Here is a 25,330-nt window from a genome sequence, read left to right as displayed (position 1 = left end):
TAAAACTATCGTTTCATTTTTCACAACATTTCTATTGTATTTTCAGATGCAGCTTAAACTTTGCTTCTTTGTGCAAGTGGAAAGATGCAGTCTGCACTTTGATACTGATTTCCTTTGCAAACACGGTGTGTAAAAGATGACACATTTAATGACGTTAGTGAAAAAATGGCAACAATCCTTAAGAAATATCATTTGTGGTGAACATATCTGTTTTGTTTTATCATCCCACAGCAACTCCCTTATCAGTTATTGTTTCTTGTTCTACCTCATTTCAGCAGTTTCTAGTAACATATCTAGACACTTTATTTTGAGAGTTTAAGTGAGAGAACATCTGTAACTAATGAAATATATCACACTACGTAAGTTTTTGGATATTTTATTATGAAAATATTACCTATTGTGCCTTTAAACATATTTTATCTCAGCTAGTTGCCAAGGTGGTGTTATTTTAGTATCATTGAGATTTATGAATGGTGTTATTTTAGCTATCATATATTAGTAAAATCGTTTAGGTTTTTACAATTTTTTTCTTCAGTTAACATTAAGATACCAAAATTTGTTCTATGGTTTCAAGTTTATCGCGTTCACTATAATAACCTCGGACCAAAGGAAAATCTTTTTTATCTTAGTTTAACAATGCACTTAATCCCAATTTAAATGTGACAACAAAAATGAATCAAAACTACTAACAAACAAAAAAACTTGAAAGACAAAAAGAAAACTAAAACTTTGAATAAACTGAAAACAAAAATGTTATCTTAATAAATCATATTAATAACTTAACTTACATCAGTCATATATTATAAAAAAACTATAATAGAATCTCAGTTTATGCTACAAAATAACACAGGCGATGAAAACATCACAGCATGACTTGTACACAATAACTGACCAGATTTTAAAACACCAGGCAGCACTTGCTGACAACCACTTAAAGGTAAAATAAAAGAATTATTATAGTTTATATTTTTAAGACTCGATGGGTTTGCAATGAGTTCCGTACACATTTGCGGTCAAGTTTTGTGCAATAATAATCCTTAAAACCCATCAACCAAAAAAAAAATGGCAATGTCAGTTTTTGCTTAAAGTACCTATTGGTAAGAGGGCATAATGATGATCAGTGTGACTGGGGACGGCTGCATGTACAGCGAGACAGCGATTCGCAAAGTAGAAACCGAAGGCGTCTGCTCTACTATACGCTTTTGTTGCGGTACTTTCTTGCGCTGGTCATGCAAAGTTCCCAACACCCTCTCACTCACTGGATATCACCGTCAAGTCACGTTGACCCCTTCCAGGGACGCACCACACTGATTGGCCTGCAGGTTTCCGCTGTGGAGGGGACGTGGCAGCAGCGATAGGCTTGGGATGGAGGCCAGGCTAAAGAAACCATCGCCATGACGACAGAGTTAACACCATGCCCTGTCAGTCACCTGCACAGGAAATAAAAAGGATACAGACAGATGGACATCACTGAGATGATATTCACGAGTTACTGAGACGTTTGAGTGTTTGTAGTCTGTTTATATGTTTCAGCACGTTATAATCATTACATGGCTTGGGTTAAGGTAGCCCTATCTTCTAATTAAACAGTTAATCATGTGCGTGCATGCAGGGGAAGGGTGTTTGAATATTATTTTAGCTTGGAATGCCCATCCCTATTACAAACTCTACATTTCTCCAAACCTGATACAAAACAAAGTCTCCCCTGCTGAAGACGCCTGGTCTAAAAGGTTTAATCTAGATTATCTGACGTGCCCGAAATGAACTTTGTAAATGTGTATCACATTACAAGTACAGTACAACGTGATTGTCATAAGAGCTTGACTCGTCTTGGTCTGGTCTTTTTGTTAAACCCTGCAGCAAGCTTCAGTTTTGGACTGTGATTCTGGGATCCACTTTTTATTTTGGTGTGTAGAGTTCAACACACTAGACAGAGCTACAATGAAACAAACATCTACTCTACGTGTCCCTGCTTCTCGTCTATCTGATGTAAACCCATCTCACTGTGTCAGGTGTAGTGCTGTGTCATTCACATTATACACAAATTGTGTGTGTGTGTCAGGTGTAGTGCTGTGTCATGCACTGGATTCACACTGTGTGTTTGTTATTTGATTTAAATTTAAAGTCAAAAGAAATGTCGGATTTTTTTCGTGAATGGTAGAAACAAAATTGACCCTCTGATGATTCTCACTTAAATGATTCTGAAGCAGCAGTTTAATGTGTAAAGAGAGCTTTATTTGACCATACGTGAGAGAGGACTTCTGGGCTTCCCTGTAATGCTCCTGTAATGCACTGTTTTCGTTCCTTCATGTGCAATTGGCTCCCAACCAATAAGGAAATGGTCTGTAAAAAGTATTTGTTCAGGGTGAGCGGGGCACAAACGCGGGGTTAATTCTATCAAGATTTAAACACTTCCACACGCTAGCATAATACAAATACAAAACTACAAAATTTGTAAATAATACAAAATTTACTAATTTTTTGTGTTTATTTAAAATGATACACACCTGTTTACTATTTTTACAATTATTTCACGATTAGTTTAATCTCCAAACAGTTTCAGATAGCTCTGCTTCGCTTCTTATGCTCTGCTAAAGAAACACGGAAGGATCATGAATGCATCTTCGATGAGTTTAATAGCATTCACAGCACAGATTACAGTTAACCAGAGTGAGCTGTTTCCAGCTTTAATAGACATAATTCAGATTGTAACGTCTGTAACAAAGAAATTTAACCGTAAATATTAGTAGTTAAACATTTTACAGTTGTACTATAAATTAAAATGGTTATTTTTCTTAATTTTGTCCTTATTAAAATTTTAATTAAGATTCAGCTGAATGTCAGTTGTTTTTTGATCTCAAATATTTTGGTAGGTTGTGGAATGGAAAAGTTTGGGAACCCCTGTGTTAAACTAATACAGAAAATGCTGGAGGAATGCATGCTGTAAATTGCAGGAGCGCTGGGACGTTCGTCTTCCAGCAGGACAGTGACCCGAGACATTCGCAGAAGTTGCTCTGGAAGCCAGAAAGGTTGATTTCCTGGAGCTCTGAGCGCCGGAGTACCGTCCAGAGCATCTGTAGAGGAGCTCAGAAACACTCGTTTGTCAAATGTTTCCATCCAACTTCACAGAAACTTTGCCAAGAAGAACTCGCGTGTCAAGATGTGCACCGCTGAACCTGAAGAAATCACAGCTGCAGTAATAATAAAACTGATTTTTTTTCTTTAAATAGGCACTAAATGCTATCTCTTTATCTGTTGTTATTGCAGTCGTGTCTTTTGTTAAAATGTTTTCTTATCTCTGTGTTCATCTGCCTCTTTGAGTTTGTCTTGGTGCTCTTGAATGTGGTGTTTTTGGTAGTTTTGATCTGGCTGTGACTGTGTTTAGTGGCTGGAAACACTTTTCAGATTTGAACAGCTGTGAACTACGGTTCTGTAGAGAGAGTTTTCAAGCAGATTTCACAAAGAAATTAGAACTGAATTAACCTGAAATGTTTTTATTGATAAAAAAAAAATATTTTCTTGTAAAGCATACTCTAATAATTTTAGTTTAATAATTTCTTTTTTATTTTTTTTGCATTGTATAGATAGTAAACATTGAGGTAGTTCCTCTGTAATTTCCTGGTAGCTGTCATATGCTTTTGTGTTTATCTTTTTTTTTTTTGCAATATCATAATGCTTGCTTTGATATTTTGTAATCTGCATATTGTCTCTCGGAGCTTCATTAATGACCTGAACATTACAGTTAATTACAGGCCTGTAATGCAGTTTAACGAACGAGTGCTTTAGCTTCTAGTACATAAACGTTTTAATTCAATAAGCCTGTACATAAAAAATATCAGATTATACCCCGGACTCATCTGTCTAATGGAAGATTAGCTCTGATTAGCCATTAATTAGCTAAAGTGTCTCCCACCGACACCCCACACACAAGCCTCTTGTCAGATTAGCTTCAGTTCTTAAATGTCAGATTGTTATGGGATCATTTATTATTTGCTCTTCGTTCATTCAGATGTTATAATCGTGTGTTTGATTTCTCCCACACGTAAGTATTTCTCAGTTACCCACACACGGCTGTCCGTCATGTTGTACTTTAACACACACTCTCAGTGTTTAGAGAAACACCTGAACACAGATCCAGACAGACCCAGATGCTCTCGCCTGCGCATGATAGATGTTACAGGACTCGGAGATATAGTAAACACTTTGGGACATGTTCTTCTGTCCCTGCTATTTTCCAGGAACACTTCAGTCAGAGCCGTTCTCTGGTCTCTAGTGTTTCCTGCACCTTGAAACACAAGACGAGCGACTGCTGTCTAGTCATCCTCTCACTGAACAGAGCAGATTAAGGTGGATTCATGTGACAGAATACTACACTTCTCCAAACCTGATGAAGAAACAAACCTATCTGTATCTCGGATGGCCTGAAGATCTTCCAGCAGCACAGTGGAATATATATTCCTGTTGAGAAGTGAAGAAATGTTTCTGTAACGGTTCTCACATTCTCACAAAAAACACTCACCACTGACATAAAGCAGCCGCTCGCTTCCTGTCCAGAGTCCAGAACTGTCTCTGCTGTTTCCTTCTGCTTTAACACCAACAATATCCAGCGAGTGTCCGGCGGCGGTTACTCTACTCTTATAAACACAGTCTCACAGCAGACGTGTTCTTGCTGTCGGTCAGCACTATATTTTAACTGTTGGGTCTTTGTAAACATTCTGGTGCCGTTCAAGCACAGAACGGTGTTTGTGCATTCAGCTGCGCAGCTTTCTCATTGTTTCTTCTATGTAAACATGCACTAGACTGATCTTTTTTGACTGCTGTGCTCGCTCACGCAGCTGTTGCAAAGTCTTGTGCATGGAATAAAAAAAAAATAAAGCAGTGCATCTCAGTATCTCAGGGCTTATGTTTTTTTTTTCATTTCTTTGTCCTTGCATCTTGCATTTTTGAATGCAAAAACTTTTTAACAGAACATGTTTTTGCATTCCGCTTTGCTTCTTTTTTAACGTAAACATGCACTAGATGGACACGTTTGGTGCTCACATCTTGCATCTGTCGCAGCTTCTCATGCATGACAACGCATTCTAAAAATGCAACGCTTGAGTTCAACTTTAAAAACATTCACTGCCCACATCTCGTGCTTTTTAGCATGTTTGGTATGAAGTGCTGCATTTTTAAGATGCTTTGCAAATTTTTGCAAATGCACTGTCTAAATGAAGAGTCAATACTAGAAAACAAAATAAATAAATACTATAAATTAGACACCCTCACGGTTATTTCAAACCCCGTTCTGACCACTGTCTTTAAATATAATGAAGAATTTTGGGATACACACTTGAACTCTGATCCCTACACACTTTAACAGAAGATAGTTTGATAATGTCTCAGTTTTTATATTATATATATTGCTCATTACAATAGAAAAATGGAAAAGTCAAAACTCTTCAGTTACCATCCATTCTTCAAAATATCTTTTGTATTCAGCAGAAGATCATAAAGGTTTAAAACAGTACATGACAACAGATTTGTGATTTCTGGGAAAACTTCCCTTTAACCCCAGCGTTAGGGTTAGTTAGGGTGAGGGTTAGGGATAAACTATGACTCGGACCCTGGCTAATTTCCCAAATGACATTCATGATGTGGAATTCAGGGGGAGTTTCTCTCTATATCTCTCTCTGCGCTGAGATCAGATCAGAACCAACAGAAACTCTACAAAGTGTTCCAGGAATGCTAGCGAGTGGGACCGAGAGACAGAGAGAGACAGAGAGAGAGAGGAGACGGGAGAGAGAGAGAGAGAGAGAGAGAGAGACGAGAGAGAAGGGAGAGAGATAGAGAAAGAAGAGGAGTAAAACAGCAGGGCAAACCGTGCAGAAGATGCATATTTCAGAGAGAAAAGCCAACATAATGACTATGAGGGAGAGAAAAGAAGAGAGAAAAAAAAAAAAAAAAAAAAAAACCCTATTAATATCATACAGGGCTTGCCATGAGCCCACTGTGAAATCTCTGGAGTGTATTTACCACTAACCACTAAATGACTGACTCAAGACTTACTGTTTTCATTAAATATGCAGATGTACATTTTCTATAATTTATTCTAATAGGATGTCTGACTCAAGACTTAGACTTACTCTTATATCTAAAAAAAAATTTAGATGTAAAGGTTTTAGTTAATTTAGATGTAAGTTTTACGTAAATTACACTAATAACTAATAAATGTAGATTACTTTTTAGTGTTTATTAAGATGTGCATATACATTTTTATGCAAATAGCACTAACTAATAAATATAATGCCACTCAAGACTTTACTGATATTAAACTGGTTTACTGATAATATTAGATGTACGAGCTAATTATACAGTGCAATGTAAAATCTCTTAATATTTATCAGTAAAGTCTTTGAGCCACGCATTTATCAGCGTATGTAATTTACACGAATAAACTTATAAAGGTGTGGCTTTAGACTTTAATTTTACCCATTTGCCATTAAAGAATATAGATTTACCACTAATAACTAATATTATTTGAATCAAGATTTACAATTATTTTTAAATTCAGATTTACATTTTTATGTTATTTACTCTAATATCTAATAAATGCGTGGCTTTAGACTTTAATTTACCAATTACATTAAAGATTCAAATGTACATTTTATAGTTTTTTATATTTTCTATTCAGAACTGACCAAACTGACCTCCTCTAACGACCTGGAGGAACTGACACCTGTCTTTTCGTGTTATAAATCATAGTTTCCTCTGACTGAAGGAGGTCCTGGTCCAGCTGAACTCACTGTTTATATCACTTTATAAACTCTACTCACTTTCGGGTCGTTTTCTCCTGACTGGCGGTCTCTGGGTAATTTAAGGCTGTTTTGGCAGATTCTCTGAGGGCAGATGGTCAGACATGAGCTTTAAATCTCCTCAGAGAGCACAGGATAATCACATCTGCTCTCCAGCATCTTCACCGTTTTCCTCCAGAAACACTCTTCAGCGTCTCGAGTCGCGTGTCTGTCAAATGTTTGTCTTGATCTGTGTAGTGTTTCTTTAAAACTTTAAAACTTCTAGATCCAACAGATTCACATAATTACACAACAGCGCAGAAACTCACCTGTATTGCTTCAAAGACCGACCATCTTATTCCATATTTTCTGTGTTTTCCTCAAGCGCCACAGAACCCAGAGCTCCTGTATAATTCAGAATCAGTATAATCTGCGGTGGAGGAAACGGGGCGGCGGGGCAACAGATAGGAGAGACACGCCTCCTTCATGTGCATGTGCGCGTTCGAGCCAATCAGAGACAGTAGGGCGGATTCTTTACTCCGCCCATGCAATCAAAACAGATAACATAGAGGGTTATCTCTCTATGAACCGCTTTACCCTGTGGATTTTTTACTTTAAAAGTAATTACTACCCGTTTTAAATAATAAATATATTTATTTTCTTATTTGCAAAATGTTTGAATGATTTGAAATTTCAGTAGGATGAGAGATTTTACAGAGATTTACATGTATTTATTTGTTATTAATTTGCTACACAGTATGTTCGAAATTTAATAATCTAATTAAAATGAAATGCTTAAATTATGTTCAGAACCATTCTCATAACATAATTAAAAATTAAATTAAATTAAATTAAATTAAATAATTTATGTATTTGTTAAATATTTGACATTTCATTATTTATTTACTCATTATTAATTTGCTAAATATTCAAAATTTTATAATCTAAATTAAATGCTCAGATTATGTTCAGAACAATTGTTTCTTGCAACATAATTAAATATACTTTATATTTATGTATTTGCAAAATGTTTGAAATTTATTTATTTACTGAGTTATTTCAAATGTTCAGAACCATTGTTCTCATAACACAATTAAATAAATATATTTATATTTATTTATTTTTTAAATTTTTTTTATTTCAAACTATAATCAAAATATTTATTAAATATCTAAAATAGGAATTACATATAATTTAATAAGTATTTATTTATTTATATTTGTATTCATAAAATTAAATGCTCAAATGATTTTTCAGAATCATTGTTCTCATATCATATTGAAATATATATTAATATATAGATATATATATATATAATCTATATACTTATATATATAAAATAAAAAAAATATTATTAAATATTATTTATTTATTTGTTTTATTAAATGAAATGCTCAATTAATGTTCAGAGCCATTGTTCTCCTAACACACAAACACACACCACACACACACACACACACACACCACTTGTGATGTTTGCTGTTGTAGAGCAGATGGACCTGCAGAAGACAATGCTTCTTGTTTACAACAGATCAACATAATCAATCGCGCACTCAACACACACACAGCACAAGGGTTAAACGCAGGAAGAAATCAGAGATGAATGCATCTGGGTCTGTATTTACAGTCATGCAGATGGCAAAGCAGCTTAGAGAGTACGCTTGAAGTAGACAATCAGGTAAAGTTCAGTGTGTTTGGCGAGCCTCGGCGCATCATAAACACACACAGAGCACGTCAGTCGCATTAAAGTGTGTCACATTATCATATATAATAATCCTCGTCTGATGTGGTAGAGACAACATCCCTCCATCTGTTCTTTCTTTATTTCTGTTGTTTTTCAGGGCAGATCAACACCGAGAGGAACTGCCTCCACTTCCTGTCGCCTCATTTTCCCACATCCATGCTTCAGTCCCATATCCTGACCTTTGACCTGCGGATGTTCTCTCTGTCCCTATTTGTTTTTAGGTCTCAGTGGAGTGGAGAGGAAGTTTTGAATTTTGAAATGTACAGTATGTATTAACATGCACTCTTATTCTCAAAAGGAAAATGTGCTGACAAAAAAATCATAATCAGTATCAATACTTGTATCCTGTTCTGGAAAATATGCAGTGAAGACCATGCATGCATTTATGTATTTATGAGTGTTGTGTGTGTGGGTGTGTTGTGTGTGTGTGTGTGTGTGCTGCCCTCTACAGGACACACACCAAGCAAAACTATTTCATTAATTTTGCATGAAATATTTAATATTTACTTCATGCACAGCGGTCAATCAAATTGTGTTTAACATAAAAATATTTAAGAAGAAGAGAAAGGTAACAAATAAAAAAAAAAAATGAAAGTTAAAAAACCTTTGGATGATGGCACTGAATGCCACGACTGAGGGTTTGATTTCCAGGAAACGCATAAAACCACAAAAACAACTGCTTTGGATGTAATGCAAGTGGCTTTTGATAAAAGCATCAGTCAAATGCATGAATGTAAACAATATATAGACAGTATATTCATAGTCTAAAAATATGCTGTTGTAAAGTTTCTTCTGTGAGGGTTTACGGCATAAGGTACTTTATCAAACAAAAGTAACTTAATCAAACAAAGAATTTTTTTTTTTTAAATAAGCATGTTACGTTGTTTTCCCATTTCTTGACTGACGCCTCTGTTGAGAGAAGTTATGAGTGAGATACAGAGACAGAGCCTGAGGATTATTCATTCCACTTTTGGTGAAATTAAAGTCCTTTACAGTTGCCAAAAATATAACCTTTAGGTTTTTTGTTATTAAAAACAAATAAGCAAGCTCAGCCCATGACTAAATAAATAATGCAAAACTAACGTAATATATTACAATGTTGTGTAACTCCATTTAAAAAAAAGTAGCTCATTGTGTTACTTAGTTACTTTTTTTGGTGTAATGCAAAACATTGTAATGTATTACTTTTAAAAAGTAACTTTCCCCCAGCACTGGGTTACGTAGACATAAAAACATGCTGAATATTATGGTGTTTTCCCATTTTGATAGCAGGTAAGTAATGAAACATCTCCTCTTCTCTTCTGTCAGACAGGAAGTCTTCAGACAGTTCTTTACACCTGCACTTCCTGCTGGTGACAGTGTTGTTATCGGTGTTTCTCTCACACTCACACACATGGGTTTATGGCAGGTTTCATTAGAAACACTAAAGGTTGAAATGTTGCTGGGGCAATATTCAGAAACACTGTTTTACAACAATATGGCAATAAAATACAGCAGGGTAATACAAAAAATAAACACTCTGATTTCAACACAATGAGTGCCTTTCAGTTCATGAGTATGAAAATACTGAATGGTATGAGTATGAATCGGGCACTACACACAGGAAGTTGAACTTACAGAAAGAAAAATCACTGAAAGTCAACACAGTCACACAACAGACCGATTAATAAAACAGGTCATTTCATTCAGATATTGCTAGTAAATTTTCCACATATTTTCACATACCTAATTAAAACACCCAAGCAACCATATAGCAACTACTTTAACATGACAGAAAACTGCATTACTGCACATTTACCAACTGAAAAATGAAAAGTTAATTTAAATATGTACATTAAACACCTATAGGAGGCATTCCAATCATCAATGAATTAAAACCCTCTACACTGTTTTCTTGAAGAAGCCTATATGTTGTGTGTAAGAACATGTGTATGTAATTCACACATACACACTGATGAACTCTTACAGCAGATGCATTTTAATTCTCCTTCCTTCCGTTTAAAATTTGAAATATAATATAGGTAATATTGTATCCTATTTCCTGTATTGGACCTTTAATAGCAGTCTGACGGTATACACATGTTACAAACACAAACAACAGTCAAAGTGATCATGAATCAGCTTGTATAACAGACTGTGTAAGGAGACTGATGCTAAAGGTGACTAGTGAAATATCAATGCAATAAACCACTGACTGATTGTGTCTTCCTGTTCCTGGTCATTGTTTGTGTGTGGTGTGTGTGTGTGTGTGTGTGTGTGTGTGTGTGTGCCAATCTGCTGATACTTTTATTGTTTCATTTTCAGAACACCCCAGCAACGGCATAGTAACTAATCAGAACACCCTAGCAACTACATAGCAACTACTCAGAACACCCCAGCAACCATTAGCAAATCTACTCAGAACCCCCTAGCAACCACATAGCAGACTTCTCAGATACAGAACCACCCCACCCCAGCAACCGCCCACATAGCAACTTCTCAGAACACCCCAGCAACCACATAGCAACTACTCGGAACACCCCAGCAACCTCATAGCAACTACTTAGAACACCCCAGAACTCATAGCAATGGCAACTACCGGAACAAACCCGCAGCAACCTCATAGCAACTACTTAGAACCCCCCAGCAACCGCATGAGCAACTACTCAGCACCCCAGCAACCTCATAGCAACTGCTCAGAACACCCCATAGCATCACCCTCATAGCAACTACTCAGAACACCCAGCAACCGCATAGCAACTACTTAGAACACCCACTATCGCAACCACAACCCCCTATAAGCAACTAGCAACTACTCCGAACCCACCCTAGCAACCTCATAGCAACTACTCAGAACACCCAAGCAACCACATAGCAACTTCTCAGAACACCCTAGCACTTCTCAACCACCTATCATCCTAGCAACTACTTAGAACACCCTAGCAACTGCATAGCAACTACCCGGAACACCCCACCACCCTATAGAACCTCATAGCAACTCCTCAGAACCCCCAGCAACCGCATAGCAACTACTCAGAAACACCCGAGCAACCACATAGCAACTTCTCAGAACACCCAGCAACACATAGCAACTTCTTCAGAACACCCCAGCAACCTCATAGCAAACTACTTATAACACACCCAGCAACTGATAGCAACTGACCCGGAACACCTAGCAACCTCATAGCAACTACTCAAGAACACCCCAGCAACCGGCATAGCAACTACTCAAACACCCCAGCAACCGCATAGCAACTACTCATAACACCCCAGCAACCTCATAGCAACTGCTCAGAACACCCCAGCAACCAAATCGCAATACTAGTACTACTCATGAAACACCCTACCACACCACATAGCAACTACTCAGAAACACCCCAGCAACCAATAGCAACTACTCAGAACACCCCAGCAACCTACATAGCAAACTCCGAACACCCCAGCAACCACATAGCAACTTCTCAGAACACCCCAGCAACCACATAGCAACTACTCGGAACACCCCATAGCATGCCTCACCCTAGCAACCTACAACTACGCAGAACACCCCAGCAACCGCATCGAGCAACTACGCTTTCTCAGAACACCCCAGCAACCTCATAGCAACTACTCAAACACCCTAGCAACCTCATAGCAACCCTCAGAACACCCCAGCAACTGCATAGCAACTACTCTGAACACCCTACCAACCACCTACCTAGCAACTACTCAGAAACACCCCCAGCAACTTGCATAGTTAACTAACTCCTCTGAACACCCTAGCAACCTCACTGCATAGCAACTACTTAGAACACCCAAGCAACCACATAGCAGCTACTCAACACCCCAGCACCTCATAGCAACTACTCAGAACACCCCAAGCAACCACATAGCAGCAACTCAAAACACCCCAGCAATTGCATAGCAACTTCTCAGAACACCCCAGCAACCTCATAGCAACTACTCATAAACACCCCAGCAACTCTCATAGCAACTACTTAGAACTCCTCAGCAACACCCCCCCAGCAACTTCATAGCAACTCTCAGAACACCCAAGCAACCACATAGCAACTTCTCAGAACACCCCAGCAACCACATAGCAACTACTCGGAACACCCCAGCAACCTCATAGCAACTTCTTAGAACACCCCAGCAACTGCATAGCAAACTACCCGGAACACCCTAGCAACCTCATGTAGCAACTACCCAGAACACCCCAGCAACTGCCATAGCAACTGCTAGCACCTACTACATCAAGCACCACATAGCAACCACAAACACCCCAGCCCCAGCAACTACCATAGCAAACACCCCAGCAACTGCATAGCACCCTCAACTGCAAATCAAACACTCCTGCAACCGCATAGCAACTGCTTACAACACCCTGGCAACCATTCATTAAATTGAACAAATCACATTCCAGATCTTTTTAATCTGAATTCAGTTCTGTTTGTTTGTTAAATGTGAATCAGGAAGAATGAGTGAGATACAGACTGATCAGATCATGTGATCTAGAGAGAAACTGATGAGAAAAGTCTTGAGTTTTGACTTTCGATTGCAAACTCCGGAAGCTTTCCATTTAATCTCATTCTTGATGTTTCACACTTCATGTTTGAGGTTGACGTGATGTTAGGCTTTAGGTTATTTAGTGTTCTTATTCTCACAATATCTCAGTGCTCAGAATGTAATGGAACATCTCTCGAGAGGGAGATTTGAGTCTGACACTCAAAGTTGAAGTGTGTGAGAGAGTCAGAAAGCAGAAGTGACATATCTCCTCCGATCACACCGTTTCCTCTCGCAGTTACACAGCGGAAGACGCCACTTCCTCAAAAAGACATAACACGCTCCTCGCAAGTAGCTCCAACTGCACGACGCAGGTAAACACACACGTCTGCGTCCGTCTGTGCTCCACTGCCTTCGGGATGGAGCCATTCAATTCGAAGGACATGGCCATGAAGGCCCAGAAGAAGATCCTCAGTCAACTGGCCAGTAAGTCGGTGGCTCATATGTTCATAGATGACAACAGCAGCGAGATACTGGACGAGCTGTACCGCGTCTCCAAGGAGCACTCGGGGAACCGCAACGAGGCCCAGAAGGTGGTGAAGAACATGATCAAGATCGCCATGAAGGTGGGGGTTCTGTTCCGACATGAAAAGTTCAGCGCTGATGAGCTGAGTGTGGCGCAGAACTTCAGGAAAAAACTCCACAGTGGAGCCATGACTGCCATCAGCTTCCAGGAGGTACAAACACTCACATTCAGTCACATTTACATGCTAAAAGTGTATCATAATTAATCATCAGCAGTGCAACTGCTGATAGTCTTAAAGTTCAATGTGTGCGTCGTCCTGCAGCTTTTGTGGTGTCATTTCACACCAACCAGGAAGAAACCACTTAGATACCATCAACAGTAACCTAGCGGCAACATACCGACTACTCAGAACACCCTAGAAACTACTCAGAACACCCTAGCAACCACTCAGAACACCCCAGGAACACCCTAGCAACTACTCAGAACACCCTAGCAACCACTCAGAACACCCTAGCAACTACATAGCAACTATTTAAAACACCCTAGCAACTACCCAGAATACCCAAGCAACTGGGTGTTCTAAGTAGCATTGCATAACAACTACTCAGAACACCCCAAAAACTGCATAGCAACTACAAAGAAGACCATAGTAACCACTCAGAGCACCCTAGCAACTACACAGCAACTACTTTGAACACCCTAGCAACTGAAAAATGTCTCTCTCTCTCATGTCATATCTCTGATCTTGAACTTTTTTTTTCTTTTGCATCTTCAGCTCTGTTTTTATGGAAGCCCATTTCCGCCACTGAATAAAAAAAAAATAATAAAGATAATTGCAACTTTTTTATCTCACAATTCTGACTTTTTCTCAGAATTGCCTGATACGAACTCGCATATCTCACTTTTTTCCAACAAATTGTGAGATAGACAGGGGTGCACATAATAATTCGCAGGTCTGCATGCAACCAGAATAAGAAGTGTGCAGTGTAAATTAGCTCAGAGCGCTATATATATATATATATATATATTGAGTGGCTCTGAACAAAAATGTCTGCTAAATGCATGAATGTGAATGTATAATAACGCGCGTGCGTGTCTGTGCGTCAGGTGGAGTTCACCTTCGATAAGAACGTGATGATGGAGCTGCTGGGCGAGTGTCGTGATTTACTGCTGAAGCTGGTGGAGAAACACCTGACCCCCAAATCTCTGGACCGCATCAGACACGTGTTCAACCATTACTCGGACCCGGAGCTCCTCACGCACCTGTACGACCCTCACGGCACGCTGTCGCCCAACCTCAGCAAGATCTGCAGCGGCCTGAACCGCATGATCGAGGAGGGCAAGCTCTGAACACAGAGCAGGACTAAAGACTGGACTTCAGAGCTTCTGAACCTGTGCTCACAGAGACACTGAGCTCAGGCACGCAGTGAGACGCTCCTGAACGCATCCCTCGAGTCTGGTGGGCGATTCGCTCTAAACATGCCAAGAGCACGTGCAGCTCATATTTCATATTTCAAAACCAAATCAGAAGATTTAAAGGGACAGGACACCCAAAAATCAGCATTCTGTCATCGTTTACTCACCCTTCGTGTTATGAACAACTGACTTCTCAGCTAACAGGTTCTCCTAATATTCCTCCAGTAACGTTATTAGAACGTTCGTACAGTGTTTAATAACGTTATTTATGCATCATTCATGGAACGTTTGGTTAAACTTTTTTAAACATTTCTAGTTTGAGATTGTTCAGAGAACATTCAAAACTAATGTTCTCATAATATTTACAAAATGTTAACACAAAATGTCAACTGATATTTTCTTTTTTTTTTAAATACTGAATGTTTGGAAGGTTCAGAAAACATTTACTTACAGGGAATGTTAGCAAAACGTTCTTAGAACATATTTTTCTTAGCTAGGGTTTCTTCTGTGGAAACACAAAATATATAAAAAAAATGGGGTCCAATAAAATACATTTAATGTTCAACATTCATACAGTTTTGGAACAAATAAATAATGAAAAAATGATCGTCTTTGGGTGGACAATCTCTATCTCAAAGATTATGTTTTGCATTAAAAAGAAAATCAATTTTAATTGATTAGGTTTTTGTTTTTAACATTATTTTCACCCATGAAAATGACCAAATAGAACTTATGCAACACTGGAGTTTATGAACAGTTCTACAGTATTCACCTGTAAAATAATTCATTACCGTTTTCCTGTTTTGGTTTGTTTTGTTCAAAAGCAGCAGTGTTAGAGCTGAAAACAGAATGGAGCGTCTGAATGGATTCAAGTTTAATAATAAAGTATTGTTTTGTTTAAAATATTCTCTACAGAAGCCTTTTCTTCAACTCTGTGATCTTTTGATATCTGGTCTATCTTTTTGGCACCGGATGTCATCTCAGTAATTTAACTTCCACTTCAACTGCAGATCTGAGAACATATTTTAAAGCTGAAATTTGCTGAAAAGTGTTCACCCTCAGGCCATACGAGATGTGGATGAGTGTGTCTTCATCAGGTTTGTAGAAATGTAGCACTGCATCAGCGTCTCAGCAATGGATGCTCTGCAGTGAATGGGTGCCGTCAGAATGAGAGTCCAAACAGCTGATAAAAACATCACAATAATCCACAAGTAATCCACAGCACTCCAGTCCATCAGTTAACATCTGGAGAAGACAAAAGATGAAACACATCCAATCCAGCATTAAGACGTTTTTAACTCAAAATACATAGAGTCTATGATCCATAATAACACTTCCTCCAGTGAAAAAGTGTTCTGGTGTGAATCAGGAGAGAAATCTGCACAGATCAAGCAGCGTTTAAACAGCTCTAAACAAATATGTGAGAGACAACAGGAGATGCACTTTTTCACTGGAGGAAGTGTTATTATGGATTATAGACTCTATGTATTTGAGTTAAAAACGTCTTAATGCTGGATGTGTTTCATCTTTTGTCTTCTCCAGATGTTAACTGATGGACTGGAGTGCTGTGGATTACTTGTGGATTATTGTGATGTTTTGTTTATCAGCTGTTTGGACTCTCATTCTGACGGCACCCATTCACTGCAGAGCACCCATTGCTGAGACACTGATGCAGTGCTACATTTCTACAAACCTGATGAAGAAACAAACTCATCCTGATCTCTGATGAACTGAGGTTGAGGAAATTCCTGCACATTTTCATTTTTGGCTGAACTATCTCTTTAACATGACCAAGAAAATGCACTGAGAATGTGAACTTATTTTATACTGACTTTAAATAACAGATTTCTGCATGTTTAATATGATCACACATTTTTTTTTGCAAGATAAGTACTGAAACAAGAGGTAAACACTACTGAATTCTTTATTGCCATTTCTGGACTGAACAATCTAGAAAAATACAAAACGAGAAATCAGAAAACGAACAGTTGAGAGCCAGTGCTGGTGATGTGAACAGAAACCAACAGCTGAATCAGTTCTCCAGAGTCACTCAGTTAACGAAGCTTTGAATCACTGAGAGTGATTCAGCTGACACCTGTTCAGTAACACTTTACAATACAGTCTCACTTCTTCACATTATTTAATAGATTAGCTAACATGAACTAAAATGAGCAATATATATATATTAGTGCTGTCAAATGATTAATCGCGATTAATTCACCATCCAAATAAAAGGTTTTTGTTTACATATGTGTGTGTACGTGTATATTTTTTTATGTACATAAAATACACCACCCATGAAATATACACACCCATACTTTGCATACACCCATGCCAGTATGTCAATTAAATGAATATAAACTAAATATTTTCAAAAATTATACTGTATGTGTATTTATATATACATAATAAACAGAGCACACACATATAGTATGTACACATAAAAACTTTTATTTTGAATGTGATTAATCGCGATTAGTCATTTGACCGCACAAATATATGTATTTATATATATTTCTAGCATGTATTAATCTATGCATTAGTGAATGTACTGTATTAGTAAATACTGAAATTAACAAACTAAAAACCTTATTGTAAAGTGCTCATTCTGACAGTTTTGGATCACAACTTTATCTAAAATTAGCAACAACAACAACAAAAACGTCCTCAAACCACAGTCCCAGAGCTGAGGTGCTGTGGATTAAAAAACACTCAAAAGAGTCCATTGGCACGCGTTCAGGTGGAGACTAACGGTCTGTTTGACGATGGCTTTCGTCCGTGTGCTCTTGGCGGCCGCGGCTGCCGGCGAATCGCTGACGTCACGGGTTTCCCGCTGAAGTTTCCGGAAGCGTTGGAAACCGTGTGCCGCGATGTATTTCTGGTAAGCCTCGCGGATGATGCGGAAGGCTCGGGCGTTGGCGTAAGGGATGTCCGTCACGGGGGGGTCCACGATACCAAGCGCGGGTTTATGGGTAACGGGAACACACCTCCTGAACAGGCTGGGCGGGCTAGAGCGAGACATGCCGGGAAGGCGGAGCTAAACGCCTCATCAGTCACTGAAGGTGATGTACTTGCGAGAGCACAGAGACCCCGCCCCCTGAGCGGAGGATGAGGAGGGTGGGCTTGGGGCTTGGGGCGGCGTGTCCTGGTCCAGCCTATAACAGGAATGGAAAGTCTAGTCATGTATCTTGTTATAAGCATTGAACTATAGTGCTGTCAAACGATTAATCGTGATTAATCGCATCCAAAATAAACGTTTTTGTTTACATAATATATCTGTGTGTACTGTGTATATTTAAATACACACACACATGCATGTATATATAAGAAAAATATGTTATGTTTATATATTAAATATATAACAAATTATGTGAATAAAAAAAAATCCCTGTTTAGATGGTAGATTAAGTGTTAAAATCAGAATATTTGCGGTCCATTGTAAATGTACTCATTGTTTATTATTAACTAAATCTAATGAAATGTTGAAATGAAGCAAAGCTGAAATAAAATAAAATATACCATATAAGCTTAAAACCCTAAATTAAAAGGAAATTAGAATGCACCACTACACTGATTAGTTTTACACAACCATTAGTTTTACATATTATACACACCATTAAAAATGAAAAAAAAAAAAATAAAAATAAAATAAAAAAAAATACAAAATAATAAAATATAAAAAAAATCTAATTAAAAATTAATAAATTATTTCAATAAAAAAAAAATTAAAAACTAAAAATATAAAAAAAAAATAAAAGCAAATTCTAAATGAATTATTAATTCAATGGGCTAATACTTGACTTAGCAGCAAACACAATTTTACACTAAATAAATAATACTAATAAGCAGCAAACACAATTTTACACTATATTTGTTTAGTGAGTGAATTTCATAAAACTCATAAAAGTTTAAAGAGATAGTTCATCCAAAAATGAGAATGTGATGTTTATCTGCTTACCCCCAGGGCATCCCAGATGTAGGTGACTGTGTTTCTTCAGCAGAACACAAACAGAGAGTTCTGACCTAAAGCGTTGGCAAGTCTGTCAGTCATATAATGGAAAGTGGATGGAATCACGGCTGATTGAGAGTCACAAACCCACACAAACAAAACCAAACCAATTGCTGTCAGGAAACTGAACATTATTATATAGTGGTTCGTGCATCAGACCATTGTTGTATTTCGTGTCTTTACAACCTCAACATAGCCCACGAGCCGCAGGTTTAATTTGGTTTGATTTGTGTGTGTTTTTTTGACTCTCAAAGCCGTGATTCCCATCACTTCCATTATATGACTGACAGACTGCAACTGATTTGAGTTAACAATCTCTGTGTTGTTGTCTACTGTCAGACACAAAGCCCTACATCCTGGATCCTGGGGGTAAGCAGATAAACATCACATTCTCATTTTTGGATGAACTCTCCCTTTAAGTCAGCATGAAATGTAAAATTACTCTATATTCCAAATTCATGTTATTGAGCTAATTGTGAATTTCTGTTTCTTTTCCTTTTGTATTTAATATATAGATAGTATATATAATATATATATATATATATATAGTAAATATAAATATAATATAATAGATAATTATATTTTATATTTATATATATTATATATTTACTATATATATTATATATATATATATACTGATATACATAAATACACACATTGTCACACACAGTACAGTCAAAAGTTTGAAAACATTACAATTTTTAATGTTTTGTAGAGAAGTGTTCTTCTGCTCCTCAAGCCTCATTTATTTTGATTGCATAAGGCTGTTACTAGTGTTATCGGCTGTTTGTTACCGTCTTTTATTGATTTTTCTGCACTTGTTCTGCATATGCACTGAACTGACAGTCAACCACTGATCAGCTACTAACCAAATATTGTAGAAACGTAATTTTCTGTAAAGTTGCTTTGCAATGATTTGTATCGTAAAAAGCGCTATACAAAAATAAACTTGAATTGAATTGAATTGAATTTGATCATAATACAGAAAAAAATGTAATATTGTGATATATTATTACAATTTAAAATAATTGTTTTTAAAATTTAATTATACTTATCATTTTATTTCTGTGATGCAAAGCATGAAGTTGTTTAGATCATTATCACATGATCCTTTAAAATCATTCTATCTGATGATTCATTATCAAAGTTGAACAACAGTTCTCTCTTGCTTAATATTTTTGACCAGACCCTGTATACTTTTTAGTACTTTGTTTTTTTTTAGGATACTTTGATGAATAAAAAGAAAACAAAAAAAGAAAGCTATGTTTTTAAAATCTAAATATTTTGTAATACCATATCACTACTGGTCCAGTAATTTGGGGTCCGTATAATTTTTTTGTTCTTTCCTTTTTTAATAAAATCAATACTTTATTCAGCAAGGATGTGTTAAATTGATAAAACTTGATTGTAAAGACAATATATTTGATTAGAAGATATATTATTCGAATTTTTTTTATATGTTGAATAAAGAGCATTCTTTTTAACCCTTTATTCATCAACCATTTAGACAGCAGAACTGTTTTTCCAACCACTCATCTAACTCAAGAATATTAGAATGATTTCTAAATGATCACTGTGATAGCCTGGATGTTACATGTGCCACTGAAGGCTGGATACTGATGCTGAAAATTCAGCTTTGCATCACAGGAATAAATTCTTTTTTTTTTAAGTATATTCAAATAGAAAACTATTATTTTAAATTGTAAAAATATTTCACAATGTTACTGTTTTTTCTGTATTTTGGATCAAAATAAATGCAGGCGTGATGAGCAAGAACTTCTTTTCTTTCAAAAAACATTAAAATAGTAATGTTTTCAAACTTTTGACCTGTACTGTGTATATATATATATATATATATATAAAATATATGTCTACATTTCACTATTATTTACTATTCTTACTATCTTTAATTACTAAAATTAAAAAGGAATTGTCCCTAGCTCAATTTAATAGTCAAAAAATTATAAAAGCGATTTTTACATACTACCTAACAGTACTTATTTTAAACATACTTAATTTTAGAAGTTTTTAAAGTACAAATATACTATTCAGTTTCTGTCCATCTATCTTAGTTCAGAGTTTCACAAACTGGGGTTTGTGAGTTGATTTTAAAAAAGCTTGTTATTATATAAATTCAAAAAGAAAAAAGTTGATTCCAGCTTTTTAGGAACAAGTTATTATTTTACAGTAATAGCAATTTAACCTCACCTATTATTATTATTATTATTGATTACAGGTTATTACGTATAAAAGTACCCTTCCACATCCACGTTCTCCTCCTTCATGTGTGCGTCTGGGACCAGCAGCGTCCAGCATGAATGCTAGCGGAGTCGGCCCCGTCAAAACGTTCTTCTTATGAACATGCTCTTCTTATCGGCTCTAACACACACTCATAATTTCTGAAAACACACACACTGTAATCTGAACACACACTCATAATTAAATACTGGTGTTATTCCTGAAATCTGGAAATCCGCTTTTGTTGATCCTTTATTAACAGGGGGTGAGATCCTACTATATTAGATAATTACAGACCAATTTCAAAGCTCTGCAAGGTTCTGCATTTTATCCAAAGTTTTAGAAAGCCATTATTAGTGAAAGTCTGACTTGGTATTTGGAATGCCAAAAACAAAGTAAAAATTGTCTATTTATCAATCTGGTTTTAATAAAAAACACAGTACTGTAACAGCTGTTTTGAAAGTTTTAAATGATATTGTGGGATTGAATGATGATGGTGATTTTTGTGCTTCCATTTTTATTGATTTATCAAAGGCTTTCGAGACTGTGAAATATTGTTGCATAGATTAAAGAGTACAGGTTAATCAAGTCTTGTTATTCCTTGGTTTAAAAATTATTTGAGTGGAAGAACTCAGTGTGTACAGGCTGAAGGTAAACTATCTGAATCATTTGAGATTGCTAAAGGTGTTCCCCAAGGATCGGTGCTGGGGCCCCTTTTATTTATCATTTATATAAATAGTCTTGATTATGGCATTCAGAATGCGAAGTTAAATTTTTATGCAGATGAATCTGTCATGTTTTGCAGTGCTTCTTCTAGACAGCAAGCCTTGTATAAGCTTCAGTTAACTTCTGATGTCATTCAGTTATGGCTTTACAATTTAAAACTGATAAAACCAAGTACATGTTATTTTCAAGTTCGAAGAAATTTGAAAATAATTTAATCTCTCTTCAAACTTTACAAGGTTCTGTGATTGAATTAGTAAAAGAGTATAAATATCTTGGTCTCATCCTACCTTTCTCATTCAGCACAAATCCAAATATTCCATAATATTTCCATATTCGCGATGCATCAGAATGCTAAACTATTATTTATGTGATGATGAAACTAATTGTATCGCAGCCCATTTTGGCCAGGACACTCCTGTGTGTTTTCTGGTTAAATAAAGGTGAAATACAAAACCATGGCAGTGGTGTAATGCTGTGTGTGTGTTACCCAGTGATCTCAGGTTGCTCTCGGCGGTGAGTTTGGCCTCGGCGAGCAGCTCGTCTTGTGTCAGCACTCGTTCGCTCAGAGCTCCTCTCCTCTTGCGCGGTGCCTCCAGCTGACGCTCCACCATCACTCTCGCTCCCCCGCCTCCTCGCTCTCTCTACTCAACCAACGCACCACCCAATCAAACAGAAAAACACAAACACAACCTGATCAAGCTGCTTTAACACACAAAACACCTCGAAAAGATCAAAACTTTGCTGTTTCACACTCAATCTCCTCATGTCTTCTGTCGTCTGAGTGTTTAATCCAGTGAAAGCTCTGTTAGTGTGATTGTAGAAATGCTTCTGGTGTCAGATCTGGAGTGATTTTGATCAAGTAAAGGTCAGAATAACTGCAGTAATATCTCCCCATGATGACTCTTACTGGACTGAAAAGCAGCTCAGCTTTACTTGAACTTCTCCATCAATCATGTTTTAGAGTCTCAAATCTGATCCTCAGGATCTTTTGAGGAGCGTTTGATTTCCAGAAGCTTTACTTTCACTGTTCCTCAGCGGAGGAAATGATCTTCACAAGCCTCCAGAACATCTCACATCTTTCTGAGGAGCCTTTATTTCTTCATCTCTCAATCACTGCATTATATGTTCGGATCATTTACATCTCATTATATTACTGGAAACAAAGACCGATAACTAAAACATATAACATCATATATCAGCTATAATCTCAAAAATAACAAACATATCAATATCAAAATCAGAAGAATTTTAACTTGATCTACTAAAATAACCAAAACCTAAATAAAAAAAACCAAATTCATGTAGTTTAACTTGATCTACTAAAATAACTAAAACTGAAATAAAATAAATGCAAATTATATAGACATTAAAAATATGATAAAAATGGCAAAAACACACAACAAAATTTCTAAAACTTTAACTAAAATTAAAATGAAAACAGAAACTATAAAAACAAAAACTAATTCAAAATATTAATAGATCCACAGAGTGTGTATGTGTCTCACTTTCTCCAAACTCCTGCAGCTCTTCAATGACTCTACTTTCAACCATAAAGCCCTCTTCACTCTTTATTTCCATAACAAACACCCTCCACTTAAACACACACAGACCTTCAGCGGCTCCTGAAACACACACACACACACACACACACACACACACACACACCCACGTTAGTCATGCAGGAGCAGATGAGTGTGAGTGTGTGTGTGTGTGTGTGTGTGTGTGAGATGTCTGACCTTGTACGCTTTGGTGACCACGCGGCTCTTTCTGCGCGGAGCGTCGTCCTCCTGATCGCTGTCGGGTTCGTCTCCTTCATCGATGTCAAAATCACTGTCCACCTCGTCTTCAGTGTCTGAGTGATCTCCTCTGTACTCATCATCTCCAGACTCCTGCTCCACACACACACACACACAGAGACACACACACACACACACAGAGAGAGACACAGACACACACACACACACACACCACATAGAGAGAGCACAGACCACACAGAGACACACAAACACACACACACACACACACACACACAGAGAGAGAGAGAGACACAGAACACACCAGAGACACACACACACCACAGAGAGACACACAGACACCACACACACACAACACACAGAACACACAAGAGCACACACAGACACACACAGAGGACAGACAGACACACACACACACACACACAGAGAGAGACACAGACACACACACACACACACACACACACACACACACAGAGAGAGAGAGACACAGACACACACAGAGACACACACAAACACACACAGAGAGAGAGACACAGACACACACAGAGACACACACAAACACACACACACACACACACACACACACACACACACACACACACACACACACACACAGAAGGAATGCAGTATGTTATTGTGTTTTTATGTTGACTTCATTATATATGTGTGTGTGTGTGTCTCTCTCTCTCTCTCTCTCTCTCTGTGTGTGTGTGTGTGTGTGCGTGTGTGTCTGTGTGTGTCTGTCTCTACTGTGTCTCTGTGTGTGTGTGTGTGTGTGTGTGTGTGTCTGTGTCTCTCTGTGTGTGTGTGTGTGTGTGTGTGTCTCTCTGTGTCTGTGTGTGTGTGTGTGTGTCTCTGTCTGTGTCTATCTGTGTGTCTGTGTGTGTGTGTGTGTGTGTGTGTGTGTGTGTGTGTGTCTCTCTCTGTGTGTGTGTGTGTCTGTGTGTGTGTGTGTGTGTGATTCATGTGTGTTGGTTGTGTGTGTGTGTCTCTGTGTGTTGTGTGTGTGTGTGTGTGTGTCGTGGTGTGTCTGTGTGTCCTCTCTGTGTGTGTGTGTGTGGTGTGTGTGTCTGTGGTGTGTGTGTGTGTGTGTGTGTGTGTCCCTGGGTTGTGTGTGTCTGTGTCGCTGTGTGTGTGTGTTCTCTCTGTGTCTCTGTGTGTGGGTCTGTATGTGTGTCTGTGTGTGTGGTTGTGTGTGTGGTGTGTGTTGTGTGTGTCTGGTGTGTGTGTATATATATATATCATATACTTAAGTCTCACGGACATTGAATCCTCCATAGGTGGTCTTGTAAAACTCGTTTTCTTCTTCTTGGTCCAGTAGTGTGGTCATGCGGTTCCCCGCGGTGCTGCGCTGCTCTCTTGCTGCTCGCTAAGACTCATTTCGACAATAATTAATCAGCTTATTCTCTAATATTACTCTATTTAATTACTCTGTTTCTCTCTCTCTCTCTCTCTCTCTGAGGACACGCAGCAGCTGATGAGGAAGTTTCGGCTTTCTCCTCCGCAAGTATAAATGCGCTATTACATTCAGAGAAACTATTTCAAATTATCAACAAAAATAATGTTGATAACCACAACACGACGATCGCGGAGAAACCTCACTTCCGGTGCGCACGAGCATCCGGGGCTCAACAGTGACGCCGCGCTGGACTGGAGGACATTAGTGAATAAAACTCTATCGGT

At 37.6% G+C, this 25,330-nt stretch overlaps 2 protein-coding genes, 1 long non-coding RNA gene and 1 pseudogene across 3 annotated transcripts in view; 1 reads left to right on the top strand and 3 right to left on the bottom strand.

The window, feature by feature from the left end:
- The window catches only part of LOC109045202 (solute carrier family 39 member 4), a 668,471-nt gene extending 666,133 nt beyond the window's left edge, over positions 1 to 2,338 (bottom strand). The window contains exon 1 of the mRNA XM_042745881.1: positions 2,243 to 2,338. Coding sequence (XP_042601815.1) covers positions 2,243 to 2,245 — 3 coding nt within the window. The 5' untranslated portion in view covers positions 2,246 to 2,338. The remainder of the gene's footprint in view (positions 1 to 2,242) is intronic.
- The window catches only part of LOC109058809, a 726,037-nt pseudogene that overhangs the window by 540,388 nt on the left and 160,319 nt on the right, over positions 1 to 25,330 (bottom strand).
- Positions 13,280 to 15,031, top strand: LOC109051321 (tumor necrosis factor, alpha-induced protein 8-like protein 2 A). Its single transcript, XM_042745906.1, has 2 exons — positions 13,280 to 13,715; positions 14,612 to 15,031. Exons 1-2 carry the CDS (start codon positions 13,398 to 13,400, stop codon positions 14,852 to 14,854), a joined length of 561 nt encoding a protein of 186 aa, XP_042601840.1. The 5' UTR covers positions 13,280 to 13,397; the 3' UTR covers positions 14,855 to 15,031.
- LOC122140812 lies at positions 23,500 to 25,272 on the bottom strand. The gene is made up of 3 exons (XR_006157387.1): positions 24,912 to 25,272; positions 23,630 to 23,785; positions 23,500 to 23,515 (listed from the first exon to the last, which is right to left on the bottom strand). It is a non-coding gene; the product is annotated as an uncharacterized LOC122140812 (long non-coding RNA).

Source organism: Cyprinus carpio, chromosome B19 (genome assembly GCF_018340385.1).
Source record: "Cyprinus carpio isolate SPL01 chromosome B19, ASM1834038v1, whole genome shotgun sequence".
In the NCBI taxonomy this organism is placed as follows: Eukaryota; Metazoa; Chordata; class Actinopteri; order Cypriniformes; family Cyprinidae; genus Cyprinus; species Cyprinus carpio.
Note: the sequence above shows the minus strand (reverse complement) of the source record. Positions and strands in the feature narration are given on the sequence as shown.